General features: G+C 43.5%; 1 protein-coding gene across 3 annotated transcripts in view; it reads left to right on the top strand.

Moving 5' to 3' along the window:
* Positions 1–14,115, top strand: part of ABHD12 (abhydrolase domain containing 12, lysophospholipase) — a gene marked incomplete at its 3' end in the record, with an annotated part of 217,729 nt that overhangs the window by 184,143 nt on the left and 19,471 nt on the right. For all 3 annotated transcript variants that reach the window (XM_082252068.1, XM_082252069.1, XM_082252070.1), the window contains exons 8-11: positions 2,260–2,297; positions 5,429–5,508; positions 11,182–11,264; positions 12,897–12,975. In XM_082252068.1, coding sequence (XP_082108194.1) covers positions 2,260–2,297; positions 5,429–5,508; positions 11,182–11,264; positions 12,897–12,975 — 280 coding nt within the window. The remainder of the gene's footprint in view (positions 1–2,259; positions 2,298–5,428; positions 5,509–11,181; positions 11,265–12,896; positions 12,976–14,115) is intronic.

Raw genomic sequence — 14,115 nt, 5'->3', positions numbered from 1 at the left:
AGGGCTCAGGAATGTATAGCTCACTGGACAATTTACAACCCCCCTTTCAGTACAGAGCTCTACTCCCACCCCCAAATCCTCTCTTCCCCACCTACAGAGTATCAGAGAGAGGGGCTGCTAAAGAAGAGCAGCTACAACCTACAATAGGAGTGCAGTGTTAAGTGGGGCGAGGGGGCATTAGTGCTAAGAGGGGGGATAAAGCATAACAGTGGTGCTAAGTTAATGGGGCATTGGTGCTAAATGGGAGGGGGGGGCATTGGTGCTAAATGGGGGGGGGGCATTGGTGTTAAATGGTGGGGGGGGACATTGGTGCTAATTTCTAACTTAGGGGACAGTTGGAAATTTGGTGCTAAGTGGGGGGAGAAGGGGGAAGTTTGGGCTAAGTGGGGGAGAGAGGGAAATTGGGGCTAAGGGGGGGGATTCATGGGAAGAGAGGAGGGACATTGGAGATAAGTAGGAGGAGGGGGAGGCACATTTCCAATAAGTGGGTGGACAGGAGGGAAAATAGAGAAGTGACGGGGGGGGGGGGAACATTGGTGATAAGTTGGGGAACAGGAGAGATATTGGGGATAAGTGGGGAGAGAGAAGGGATATTAGGGATAAGTACGGGGAGAGGAGGAACATTTGGGATAAGTGGGGGGGGGCCAGGAGGGACATTGGGGATAAGTGGGGGGACAGGAGGGACATTGGGATAAGTGGAGGGACAGGAGGGACATTGGGGATAAGTGGAGGGACAGGAGGGTCATTGGGGATAAGTGGGGGGACAGGAGAGACATTGGGGATAAGTGGAGGGACAAGAGGGACATTGAGGATAAGTGGGGGGACAGGAGGAATATTGGGGATAAGTAGGGGGACCGGACGGACATTGAGGATAAGTGGGAGGACAGGAGATTTAGTGGGGATAAGTAGGGAACAGGAGGGATATTGGGGATAAGTGGGTGGGATATTGGGGATAAGTGGAGGGACAGGAGGGATATTAGGGATAAGTGGGGGGAGAGGTGATGCTCTCTGTATGTGTGCAGTGTATACTGTGTGTGTAATGTGCCCTATGTCAGTGTACTTTACACGCTGAGTGTCACATACCACAATGAGTGAACTGGAGAGGTCCATATCATTACATGAGGGGTAGAGCAGCACACCCGTCCATGGTACAGCAGAGGAGCAGAGCTCTGGGCAGTATGTTGCACGGACTGGAGGCAGTATGTATGCACTTGTGAAGAGAGAGGCAAAACTCACAGGTTGGGCTTTGCCTTGCAGAGCATTACTAGTTGCAGTAGAGTGCAGGGCTAGGGCAGGCTGTAATAGAATACATTAGGAGATAAAAAGGGGATGTTTGATAGGAGTCAGTGTACTTACTCAAAGCGCCAATCGCACTGAAGGATACACCACTACCCTGCCCTCTCCTCTGCTGACTTGTGCAGGGCAGTGAGGGTTTTTTGTGTCGGGGAGAGGAGTCACTCCGAGTCCTAAAGACAGAAGCCAGGCAAGTAAAAGCAGTGAGCTTCTGCCAGTGACTGATTATGTGTAACCTCCACACTGCACAATGCCTGAACAGTGTAGTTCTGATCATACCTTCTTGTATCTCCTGGGCTTCAGGTGGTGCGTGCTTCTCCCTCCAGGCGCTGCAATTCAACCCTCCTCCAGCACCTGTTTACAGCCAAATGTGGTGGGCTGGAGGGGGGGGGGGAGCTTGCAGTGCTTGCTGACTGGCTAAGGATGGACAGGAGAAGGAGCAGGTCCTCCCTCATACTCAGATAAGGAGCACTATTGGCTCCCTACCGCCAAAATGGTCAGCCCACCCCCTGCTCGGGACAACACAGAGCAATGTTTCTACGCCCCTCTAGAAGTTGCTGCCACCCCTCTCAAAATGCTGCCTGGGTCCAATGGTTTTTCTTCCTTTTTTGTAAAACAAAAAAGTAATTTGTATAATAATTTTTGTCAGGCCTTTATTTACCTAATACTTCACTCAGCTAAGGAATAAAGTCTAGCTTATATGATTGCAGTTCACATTACATTAAACCCATATACAAGCTTTTATATGCATATCTGTAGAGAACATAGGCAGGAAGAATGTCCTTCATATTGCTCTGAAGTAGAATGTCAAATCATGAGTCAAGTTAGACTTTTGGATTTCATTATTGTAACTATGGCGTGATGAATTTTAGTTGTGTATTTTGTCTCCTTTCTGCTATATCTCCATTATGGTCCAGATTTTGCAATGGTGTGAATTTTTCACTGACTCTGTTTTGCGATTTGCAGTGTTGCCACAAACTTGGTGAGGAGGTTGTGTGAAAGAGGTGAGCATTCTGTTTAATAACACGTTTTCCTAATCTCCCAGCCTTGCTATATGCTTATTCAGCCTACTACTGTGCTAGGAAAGCTGACTTAAAATGATCATGAACTTTTAACCACTTTAAGACCAAGCCTTTTCTGGAACTGCAACTTGTTTGCTTACAGGTTTAAAATGTTATTTTTTGCTAGAAAATTATTTAGAACCCCCAAACATATATATATATATATATATATATATATATATATATATATATACACATATACAGTATCTCACAAAAGTGAGTACACCCTTCACATTTTTTTTATTATATTTTTTATGTGACAACACTGACGAAATCGACGCTTTGCTACAATGTAGTAAAGTAGTGAGTGTACAGCTTGTATAACAATGTAAATTTGCTGTCTCCTCAAAATAACTCCACAAACAACCATTAATGTCTAAACTGCTGGCAACAAAAGTGGGTACACCCCTTAGTGAAAATGTCCACATTTGTCCCAATTTGCCATTTTCCCTCCCTGGTGTCATGTGACTTGTTAGTGTTACAAGGTATCAGGTGTGAATGGGGAGCAGGTGTGTAAAATTTGGTGTTATCGCTCTCACTCTCTCATACTGGTCACTGGAAGTTCAACATGGCACCTCATGGCAAAGAACTCTCTGAGGATCTGAAAAAAAGGAATATATTAATAATATATATTATATAATAATAATATATTATTATAGGAATATTGCCAAGACCCTGAAACTGATCTGCAGAACGGTGGCCAAGACCATACAGTGATTTAACAGGACAGGTTCCACTCAGAACAGGCCACGCCATGGTCAACCAAGGAAGTTGAGTGCACGTGCTCGGCGTCGTATCCAGAGGTTGTCTTTGGAAAATAGATGCATGAGTGCTGCCAGCATTGCTGCAGAGGTTGAAGGGTGAGGGGTCAGCCTGTCAGTGCTCAGACCATATATAGCACACTGCATCAAATTGGTCTGCATGGCTGCTGTCCCAGAAGGAAGCCTCTTCTACAAGAAAGCTCACAAACCGTTTGCTTAAGACAAGCAGACTAAGGATATGGATTACTGGAACCATGTCCTGTGGTCTGATGAGACCAAGACAAACTAATTTGGTTCAGATGGTGGGAAGCGTGTGTGGCGGCAACCAGGTGAGGAGTACAAAGAGAAGTGTGTCTTGCTTAAAGTCAAGCATCGTGGTTGGAGTGTCGTGGTCTAGGGCTGCATGAGTGCTGCTGGCACTGGGGAGCTACAGTTCATTGAGGGAACCATGAATGCCAACATGTACTGTGACATACTGAAGGAGAGCATGATCCCCTCCCTTTGGAGACTGGGCAGCAGGGCAGTATTCCAACATGATAATGACCCTAAACACATCGCCAAGACAACACTGCCTTTCTAAAGAAGCTGAGGGTAAAGGTGATGGACTGGCCAAGCATGTCTCCAGACCTAAACCCTATTGAACATCTGTGGGGCATCCTTAAATGGAAGGTGTAGGTGAGCAAGGTTTCCAACATCCACCAGCTCTGTGATGTCATCATGGAGAAGTGGAAGAGGAATCCATTTGCAACCTGTAGAGCTTTGGTGAACACCATGCCTAAGAGAGCCCAAGAGGGTTAAGGCAGTGCTGGAAAATAATAATGGCCACATAAAAACTTACACTTTGGGCCCAATTTGGACATTTCCACTTAGGGGTGTACTTCCTTTTGTTGCCAGCGGTTTAGACATTAATGGCTGTGTGTTGAGTTATTTTAAAGGAACAGCACATTTACACTGTTATACAAGCTGTACACTCACTACATGTAGCAAAGTGTAATTTCTTCAGTGTTGTCACATGAAAAGATTTAATAAAATATTTACAAAAATGTGAGGGGTGTACTCACTTTTGTGAGATACAGTGTATGTGTGTGTGTGTATATATATATATATATATATATATATATATATATATATATATATATATATTAGCATAGACCCTAGAGATTAAAATGGCGATTGTTGCAATATTTTATGTCACACCGTAATACACTTTTTGTAATTCGAAAAAACAAAACTGTAAAGTTAGTCCAATTGTATTGCATAATGGGAAAGATAATGTTATGCTGAGTAATTAGATACCTAACAACATGTTCTGCTTTAAAATTGCGCACGCTCGTGGAATGGCGTCAAACTACGGTACTTAAAAATCTCACGATTTGCGTATGCATTCGCTTCTTCGCGTGAGCACGGAGGGATGGGGTGCTTTAAAAAATGTTTTTCCTTATATATTTGACTTTTTCTTTTTTATTTTTACACTGTCCCTTTAATATATATATATATTTTTTTAATCACTTTTATTCCTATTACAAGGAATGTAAACATCCCTTGTAATATAAATAAATATGATGTCCTCTTTATTGAGAAATCTGAAGTCAAAAAGATCTCAAATATCTCATTTCCAGTTTAAAAGCAAAAAAAATAAATTCAATTTTACTGTTAAGATGGCCTTTTAAGGCTGTTAGGTAGAAGTGATGTTGCTCCGGTCTTCCAAGGGCATGGCCATCCCTCTAGCAGATCGAATCGCTTCCGCCTTTATCAATCTCTACGGTAAGGGCGAAAAACAACCGGGTAAGCGCGCTTGGAGGGTGGGGGATTTTGAGAGGTGGGTTGGCACCTCTCTTGCCGCCTCTAAAAAGTGATCTCACAGCGACTGCGCCGCTGGGACCACTTTTATTTTGTAGACAATTGCCCACAGAACAAGAGGATACCGGGGTTATTGCAGCTAGTAATGATGTAAATGTACTGTGGGCGGTCATCAAGTGGTTAATGTTTGATCCAGTTTTTGTTGTGACGGTATGTAGATTCTTTTCTCATTCTCACATCAAGTGAATTCGATAAATCAGCAATTAGCAACTTTGGAAGTGTTTTTTTTTTTACACCAGTAAAAGCCAATTATGCTCACATTCTAATTTATTTGACTGGACACTGAGTCAGTTTTACACAGTACCTCCTATCTCGGGTCATGTTCAATGTTGCATGTTTGTGGTATATTCTACTGTAAAGGACTATTACATATGATGGAAATGTATTATTAAAACACACTAATAATACTGAAAACTTCTTCTGATTGTAACTTTGCTTTGTAATGTTTTGTAGAAACACCTCCTGATGCCCTGGTGCTGGAATCGCCTTTTACAAATATCCGTGAAGAGGCAAAAAGTCATCCTTTTTCTGTGGTAAGTAACAAACCTGGGTTTAATGCTAGTGAAAGCAAAATAAGAGCTGTCCTCTACTCGCCTGTCTGATTATGAACTAGTAAGGTTTCTGGACACTGACCATGCCTCCCATGGCGCAGTACTGTTACGGGACCCTATGTGTTATAATGTCATAATGTTTGATATCTATAAGACACGATTTTGTATGTATGAACACACTGCTGTGTGGTGTTTATCTGTTTGTTACCCCTTTCTTTTTCATTGTTCTGAAACACTTAATAAAAATTTATTGAATACCAAAAGAAAGTTCAAATTGTGTGAAAAAAAGGATAAAACATTACATTTGCGTACAGTATTGCATGGCTGTGCAATTGCCAATTAAAGTAGCACAGTGCTGAATAGCAAAAAAATGCCCTGGTCATGAAGGGGGTAAAACCTTCCAGAGCATAAGTGGTTAATGGTTGTGTTCAAAGACATAAGAAACTAAACTAAAAAAAAGCGGACCTTTACCCATAACAACCTAATCAAAAATATTTTTCTTTAGCAAGGAACATACATTACACATTTAACCACTTTACCACCGGAGGATTTTGCTGTCTTACGTCCAGGCCACTTTTTGCTATTCGGCACTGTGCGACTTTAACTGACAATTGCGTGGTCGTGCGACGCCGTACCCAAACAAAATTTACGTCCTTTTTGTCCCACAAACAGAGCTTTCTTTTGGGGGTATTTGATCACCTGTGTGATTTTTACTTTTTGCGCTATAAACAAAAAAAGAGCGTAAATTTTGAAAAAATAACAATATTTTCCACATTTTTTTATATGAAATTCCCCCCCAAAAAAATGTAAAAATCTAAATTTTTTAAAATTTTTGGCCAATTTGTTTTCTGCTACCTATGTTTGGTAAAAAAAATCACAATAAGCGTATTTTTCTCTAGCGCTCATTGACAGACGTAGTCCTCGGTGATACACCACCTTCGGGTTATGTTGCCTCCACAGGAGCAGGACTAGACAGGAAATTAAAAAGCTCTGGCCACACCCTAGGGGCAGTCCCAGAGGGTATATCCTCTCTCTCTCTGCCTCAGCAAATCAGTTACTTCTGCTCGCAGGGTGTCAGAACTGGCTGCATTATCATGCCAGTCCCCATACCTAGTGATTCATAGGGATAAGGTAGTACTTCATCCTAAGCCATCTTTTCTTCCTAAGGTGGTTTCAGATTTTCATCTGAATGAAGATATTGTACTACCTTCCTTGTGTCCTCAGCCCAAGCATCATCGGGAACATGCGTTGCATTCCTTAGATGTGGTTCGGGCAATCAGGGTATACCTGAAAGCTACGGAATCATTCCGTAAGACGGATTCACTTTTTGTGATCACGGATGGCCCCAGAAAGGGTTTGCCTGCATCTGCCGCGACCATTGCCAAATGGATTAGACAAACGGTGGTACAGGCTTATTCTATTAAGGGTCAGAGTCCTCCGTTCCCTGTTAGGGCGCACTCCACTCGAGCGCTCAGTACTTCCTGGGCCTTTCGCCACCAGGCGTCAGTGGTCCAGGTATGTAAGGCGGCCACCTGGTCGTCGGGACATACCTTTACAAAATTCTATAAAATTGATGTGACGGCATCGGCGGATGCCTCATTTGGCCGCAAGGTTTTGCAGGCCGCAATTTGAGGAGACCGGTGGTCTACCTCGAGGGTTTTTTTTTTCTGTTTGAAAAAAAAAAAAAAAAAATTTTTCTCTTTTTTGTTGAGTCTCATCATTAAGGATGAGCATTGTAAACTTCTAGTTGGCACCGGTTGGGCCTTCTAGATTGGGATTTGATTTCCATTTTCCCACCCCGTCTGTCAATGAGCGCTAGAGAAAAATGGATTTTTGTAAAATCTTACCGTAAAATCCTTTTCTCTTAGCTCATTGACAGACGTAGTCCCCGCCCCTCTGTTTTTGAGTTGGGTTGGGTTAAAATCTCTAAAGACTGCTTTTTCACATAACTGATTTGCTGAGGCAGAGAGAGAGAGGATATACCCTCTGGGACTGCCCCTAGGGTGTGGCCAGAGCTTTTTAATTTCCTGTCTAGTCCTGCTCCTGTGGAGGCAACATAACCCGAAGGTGGTGTATCACCGAGGACTACGTCTGTCAATGAGCTAAGAGAAAAGGATTTTACGGTAAGATTTTACAAAAATCCATTTTTATCGGTTTGCGCAAAAGTTATTGCGTTTACTAACTAAGGGAAAGATTTCTGTCATTTTTGGTGGGTTTTTTTTTTAACGAGTAATGGCGGCGATCTGCGATTTTTTTTTTTTTTTCTGCGGGACTGCGACATTGCGGCGGACAGATCGGACCCTTGACTGACATTTTTGACAATTTTGGGGGTACCAGTGACATTACTACAGTAATCAGTGCTATAAATATGCACTGTTACTGTAAAAATGACACTGGCAGGGAAGGGGTTAATTTTATAGGAGAGGGAGGGGTTAATGTATGCCTGGTGCTTACTAACGTGTGTGGGGGGAGGTGACTGAGTGACTCAGGGACAGATCGCAGGTTCAGCTATGCTGAACCCTGCAATCTGTCACTGTCTGTCACTTAGGAGATCCGCCCGCTTTGTTTACACAAGCGGGCGGATCTCCAAACTCGATTCCCCGATGATCGGGGAAGAGCGGCGGTGAACACCGCCGCTCCTCCCCTGGCCCGACTCCCGCTGTGACTGAATACAACGGGAGCGAGCCTCCGGCGGCGCGCGTGCGCCGCCCACAAGGGGAGGAGTCTAGCGACGTAAGTCTACGTCGCTGGACGGGAACTAACCACTTTGCCGCAGTAGAGCTCCAGTGAGTGGTCGGCAAGTGGTTAATAATAACACTATCAATTTAGTGTGTGCTGTAAATTGCCTCCAGCATTGCTCCTATTTGTTCTTACCGGAGGCTGCCATTTTGCTGAAGCCCAGAGCTCCTGAACTGCAGTAAATCATAAAGTGAAACTAATCCGAACAATTTAATGCTTTAAAAAAAAAAAAGTTACCTTCCTGGAATGCTGCAATTGCTAACTGTCACATTTGTTTGTGTCCTTAACCAAACTGTCAAACCATCAAATAGCTGGTGTCATAACTGATCACATGTGCAGCACCATGGCAATTGCAAATCAAACAGAAGCAGCTTCCTTGGCTGTAAAGCATAGGAGGGCTTAGTTCTTTAAGGGTGTCAGCAGATCACCCTCTCTAAACTCCGCAGTGCCTAAAAATAAAGAGCAACTGAGCATGCGCAGATAGTGAGACCATGTACTACTGGATTTAAAACAGTATAGACACTTATTTTTAATATTTACCATAGCTATACCTGCAAAAGGGGCGAGCCTGAAATTATCTAGCAGGGCTTAATTTTCTGATTAAATTTCCCCTTTAAATGTATTTTAGCTCTCAGGAGTGTGTTAATAAGATCTTATTACTCAAAGTGGTATTAAAGTGAAATTTTAATCAGAAAATTAAGCCCTGCTAAATCACTTCAGGCAGGATTTATTAAAGGCATATATACTGTGCACTGCAAGTGCACTCTCTTCAGAGCTTAGTAAATGAGGTAAAATTCACTTTGCAAAGAATACTCAATCACATGCAAGGAAAATAAAAAACAGCATTTTTCTTGCACATATTTAAATGATAGAAATCAGCAAAGCTTCCCCTCTTTTTAGATCTTCCCCTCAGATGTAGAGCAGCTGCACTTGCAGTGCACAGTATTTTTGCTTGTAGTAAATTAACATCATTGTGTTTCTCCATTGCTGTAATTTAGATGAGGTTCGGATCCAATTTTTGGCAAATTACTGCATAAAACCAGTTAATTCCAAGAGGTTCACATAGTTTTTCTTGCCACTGCAATTCCCATAATCCTGAAGGTGGCTTTTGTGATTGGGCCATTCAACTTTTGTTCAATGTAATTTTTGATCCTCATAGATCGGTTATAGTGTTTTTGTATATCATTTCTTTAAATTGTTCAGAAAAAAGTAATTTTTAGTCAAGTACCGTATTTATCGGCGTATAACACGCACCCCAATATTTGGAGAGAAATTTCAGGAAAAAAGCTTAAATTTAACATAAACAGCTTTGAACTCAGAACATTTTTTTTTTTTTTTAAATCAAATGATATCTCACCAGTGCCCATGAATGCATCCTCATCAGCAGTGTCCAACAATGCAGCCCACCAGCAGTGTCCAACAATGCAGCCCACCAGCAGTGTCCAACAATGCAGCCCACCAGCAGTGTCCATACATGCAGCCCACCAGCAGTGTCCATACATGCAGCCCACCAGCAGTGTCCATAAATGCAGCCCACCAAGTCTCCATAAATGCAGCCCACCAAGTGTCCATACATGCAGCCTCGCAAGCGCAATGTCCAAATATGCAGCATCGCAAGCGCCATTGAAACTGACCTCATTTGTTTTAAAAAAGACCGGGAAGCAACGCCGAGAGCAGAAGGGGCAGGCCGGGCCGAGAAGGAAGGACGAGCTGTCATAAGAGCAGAGGGGGGCGGGCCGAGCCGAGGAGAAGGGAGAACGAGCGAGCGCAGTCATCGGAAGTCCCGCCTCCTCTGCTGAGACGTGTGACGTCTGTCATAGGCGGGACTTCCGATGACTGCGCTCGCTCGTTCTCTCTTCTCCTCGGCTCGGCCTGCCCCCTTCTGCTCTTATGACAGCTCGTCCTTCCTTCTCCTCGGCCCGGCCCGCCCCTTCTGCTCTCGGCAATGCTTCCTGGCCGTTTTTTTTTTTTTACTATCGGCGTATAACACGCACTGCTGCTTTTTCCTCCATTTTTAGGAGGAAAAAGTGCGTGTTTATACGCCGATAAATACGGTAAATAATAAATGAGATGGTAAGTGTCCCATTCCCTCCTCTTTTCATTCCCCCTGCTTGCTCAAATGGGACATATGGCACAGTCAGTTTAGCTTGAGGGCACACAGCTTATACTCTGCATTGTTTAGAAAACCCTTAATGCTCTATTTTGTCATGATTGCTTCCTGTATTAAAAGTTTCTAAAATAAATATTTTATACGCATAAAAAAAAAACTAGCATGGCAAAGCTTGTTTGGCTGTTCATCTCCTATGGATCACAGGAGTGCAGTTTGCTCTGCACTCCTGTGACCCATTTTCAGCAGAGAACAGGCTGAAGTTAGCTCTCTGCTGACGCCACAGAAGTCGGTCCAGGCTCTGCGTCATCACTACCACATAGTCGGGATCCACCAGATCCCTGGACCGACACCGGGGTCAGCCTCTCAGCGAGCTGCTGAGAGCCTGAGCTGGCTACTCCCCGCCCCTCGACAGCCCATTGCTCCAATGAGCGAGGAGGGGGCAGAGCAGAGAGCTGCTGAGCAGCTCTTTGCTCACAGAGCTGTGAGAACTGAGCGATTGGTGGTGTTCGATCGCTCGGTTCTCAGTGTAGAGGCACAGAGACAGATGGAGGATCACACTAATGCTGCATCCACCTAAGTATGATTCTGTTAAAAAAACTGAAACCCCTACTTCTCTTTTAATTATTAAAAAAAAAAAAAAAACTAAAATAATTGAGTAAAAGTTTTTCAATGTTAAAAATATAAAACTAAATTGACCCAAACAAGAAGATAGTCACTAGCACAGGAAAATAGAAATTTGAACTGTGACCATGAAATTCTGCGTCAGTTCAAATAGCCTGCTAACATTCTTTATGATGCTGTTCTAGGTGTACAGATATTTCCCAGGTTTTGATTGGTTTTTCCTTGATCCCATCACAGCAAGTGGCATCAAGTTTGCCAATGATGAAAAGTAAGTATGTAATATCGGTCCCTTAAAGCGTTTGTTAACCCAAAAATATATATATATATACTGCTCCTTTAAAGCATGTTATACAGCACAGCACAGTACTTGTGCTGTGTAATTTGGCCCCCTTATCACCTGAAATACATGGCTGACCCTGCCTGGCTATACCCTCCCCCCGTAAACTGACCACGGTGTATCATGGCTGCTGAGCCCTGACACTGTGGTCAGTTTACGTGCCTCCGTCATCCGCAGCCCTTCTCTTTCCTCCTCTCTCCCCTCCCTCCCCGCCTGTCTGCTCGTGGCAGTGCCCGCCCCCTCCCCTCCTGCTGCTCAAATAACTTTTTTTATTCTCTATAATCCTCTCTGTGTTTTAATGACAAGTGTTCCTGTCACTGTGTTTTATATAAAAAATGCCCACTTTACCGTATTTCAGAGCGATTCCCGGCGATCATGTGTCCGGCCGGCTCTCTCTTTTCTCTTCTCCGTTCGTCCTGACTGACGTCAGTAGGGGAATTTCGGCCCATCCTGCTGCTTCTGTCAGTTGGGGAGAGGAGAGAACCAGCTGGTCATGTGATCGCCGGGAATTCCTCTGAAATACGGTAAAGAAGGCATTTTTCTTTTATAAAACACAGAGACAGGAGCACTTGTCATTAAGACACAGTCTATGAAGTAGTCAAAGTAACAACCACTTTAACTTGGCCTTGATGGTACAAACTTTATAAGCAGGTTATATAATTTCAATGGACATTTATCAAGAGACTAATATTTTTCAATGTAAGACTTAATGTGCAGTACTTTACCACCTGCCAGTTAAAGAGGAGTTCCACTTAAAAGTAGAACTTCCGCTTTAAGTACTCCTGACCCCCTGACATGCCATATTTGGCATGTCATTTTTTTTGGGTCGAGCAGGTATCTAGTTTGACAGGTGCCTGCTCCTACTTCCGCTCCAGCTGCCTAGGTGGCTTGAGCAGAAATTCTCCTCTCCCCCTCCCTCCCTTCAATCTTCTGGGTCCTAAAAGGTTGCCCAGCCATTCAGGAGGCGCAGCACAACTCGCACATGCACAGTGCGCACAGGGCTGTGAAGCCACAAGCAATCACAGCCAGGTGCCCACACTGGTGATCCCAGCTCCGCCGAGAGGAGAAGGAGAAAAGTGAGGCTTCGGGCAGCCACATCGCTGGATCATGGGACAGGTGAGTGTGTGTTTGCTAAAAGTCAGCAGCTACACTTTTGGTAGCTGCTGTCTTTTAATAAACACAGAAACGACTGGAACTCCGCTTTAGGACCCTTGAAACCTTCTGATCATTGGTTTAGGAATAAACCCCCGAGGATCCCTATCCTCACCCAACCTGAACACTTGTTTTTCACTGCACTTCCTGCTAAGAACAGTAGAGGCAAGCATAGACAGACAGTCTTCCAATGCAATATTTTGTTACATAAAGTCACTTGTAGTAATAATTTTATTGTGTGTACTTCCCAGATTGTTTAATTATTATTTTGAAGTTGTGTGTGTACTGATCAAGAAAGCCAACATATTTATACAAATATTTACAACTAAATGATTTGCTGATGACATTGAATATGGTAACTTTAAATGAGTTGCAGTTTTCTACACTAAAGCATACAATCCTTTTTTCTAGTGTAAAATACATATCATGCCCGCTGCTGATACTCCATGCAGAGGATGACCCTGTGATTCCATTCCATCTTGGAAGAAAGGTAATTATGGTCTGGTATTTTGTTACTTAAAACTGAGATACAAAAGCATTAACACCAGACATAGAACTATATATATAATATATACTGTATATATATATATATAGATATATATATATATATATATGTATATATGTGTGTGTGTGTATATATGTATGTGTGTGTATACATACACTATATTACCACAAGTATTGGGTTGCCTGCCTTTATAAGCATGTGATCTTTAATGGCCTCCCAGTCTTAGTCCATTAGGTTCAATATTGAGTTGGCCCACCATTTGCAGCTATTACAGCTTCAATCAACTCTTCTGGGAAGGCTGTCCACGAAGTTTAGGAGTGTGTCTATGGGAATGTTTGACCATTCTTCCAGAAACGCATTTGTGAGGTCAGGCACTAATGTGGAAGAGAAGGCTGGGCTCGCAGTCACTGCTCTAATTCATCCCAAAGGTGTTCTTTTGGGTTGAGGTCAGGACTTTGTGCACTGGTGCGCAGTCATGTTGGAATAGGAAGGGGCCCCAGCCCAAACTGTTCCCACAAAGTTGGGAGCAAAAAATTAAGCAAAATGTCTTGATATGCTGATGCCTTAAGAGTTCCCTTCACTGGAACTAAGGGGCAAAGCCCAACCCCTGGAAAACAACCCCATGCCATAATCCCCCCTCCACCAAACGATTTGATCCAGTGCACAAAGCCAGGTCCATAAAGACATGGATGAGTTCGTTTGGGGTGGAGGAACTTGACCTCAACCCAATAGAACACCTTTGGGATGAATTCGAGCAGAGACTGTCAGCCAGGCTTTCTCGTCCAACATCAGTGCCTGACCTCAAAAATGCGTTTTTCTCTATCGCTCATTGACAGACGTAGTCCTCGGTGATACAGCACCTTCGGGTTATGTTGCCTCCACAGGAGCAGGACTAGACAGGAAATAAAAATGCTCTGGCCACACCCCAGGGGCAGTCCCCGAGGGTATATCCTCTCTCTCTCCGCCACAGCAAATCAGTTTTTTTCTGTCTAGTCAGGAGTAAGGACCTAGATACCTTGCTGGGATCTTCGGTCCTGGCAAGATTTTTTTCTTAAAAAGATTTTTTAGACAGCTTTTTTCTCCAGTGTTCCTGTGAGATCTTCAATCAAGAAAGCTGAACTGGGC

This window comes from Pelophylax lessonae (genome assembly GCF_965119305.1).
Source record: "Pelophylax lessonae genome assembly, chromosome: 3".
Classification (NCBI taxonomy): domain Eukaryota; kingdom Metazoa; phylum Chordata; class Amphibia; order Anura; family Ranidae; genus Pelophylax; species Pelophylax lessonae.
Note: the sequence above shows the minus strand (reverse complement) of the source record. Positions and strands in the feature narration are given on the sequence as shown.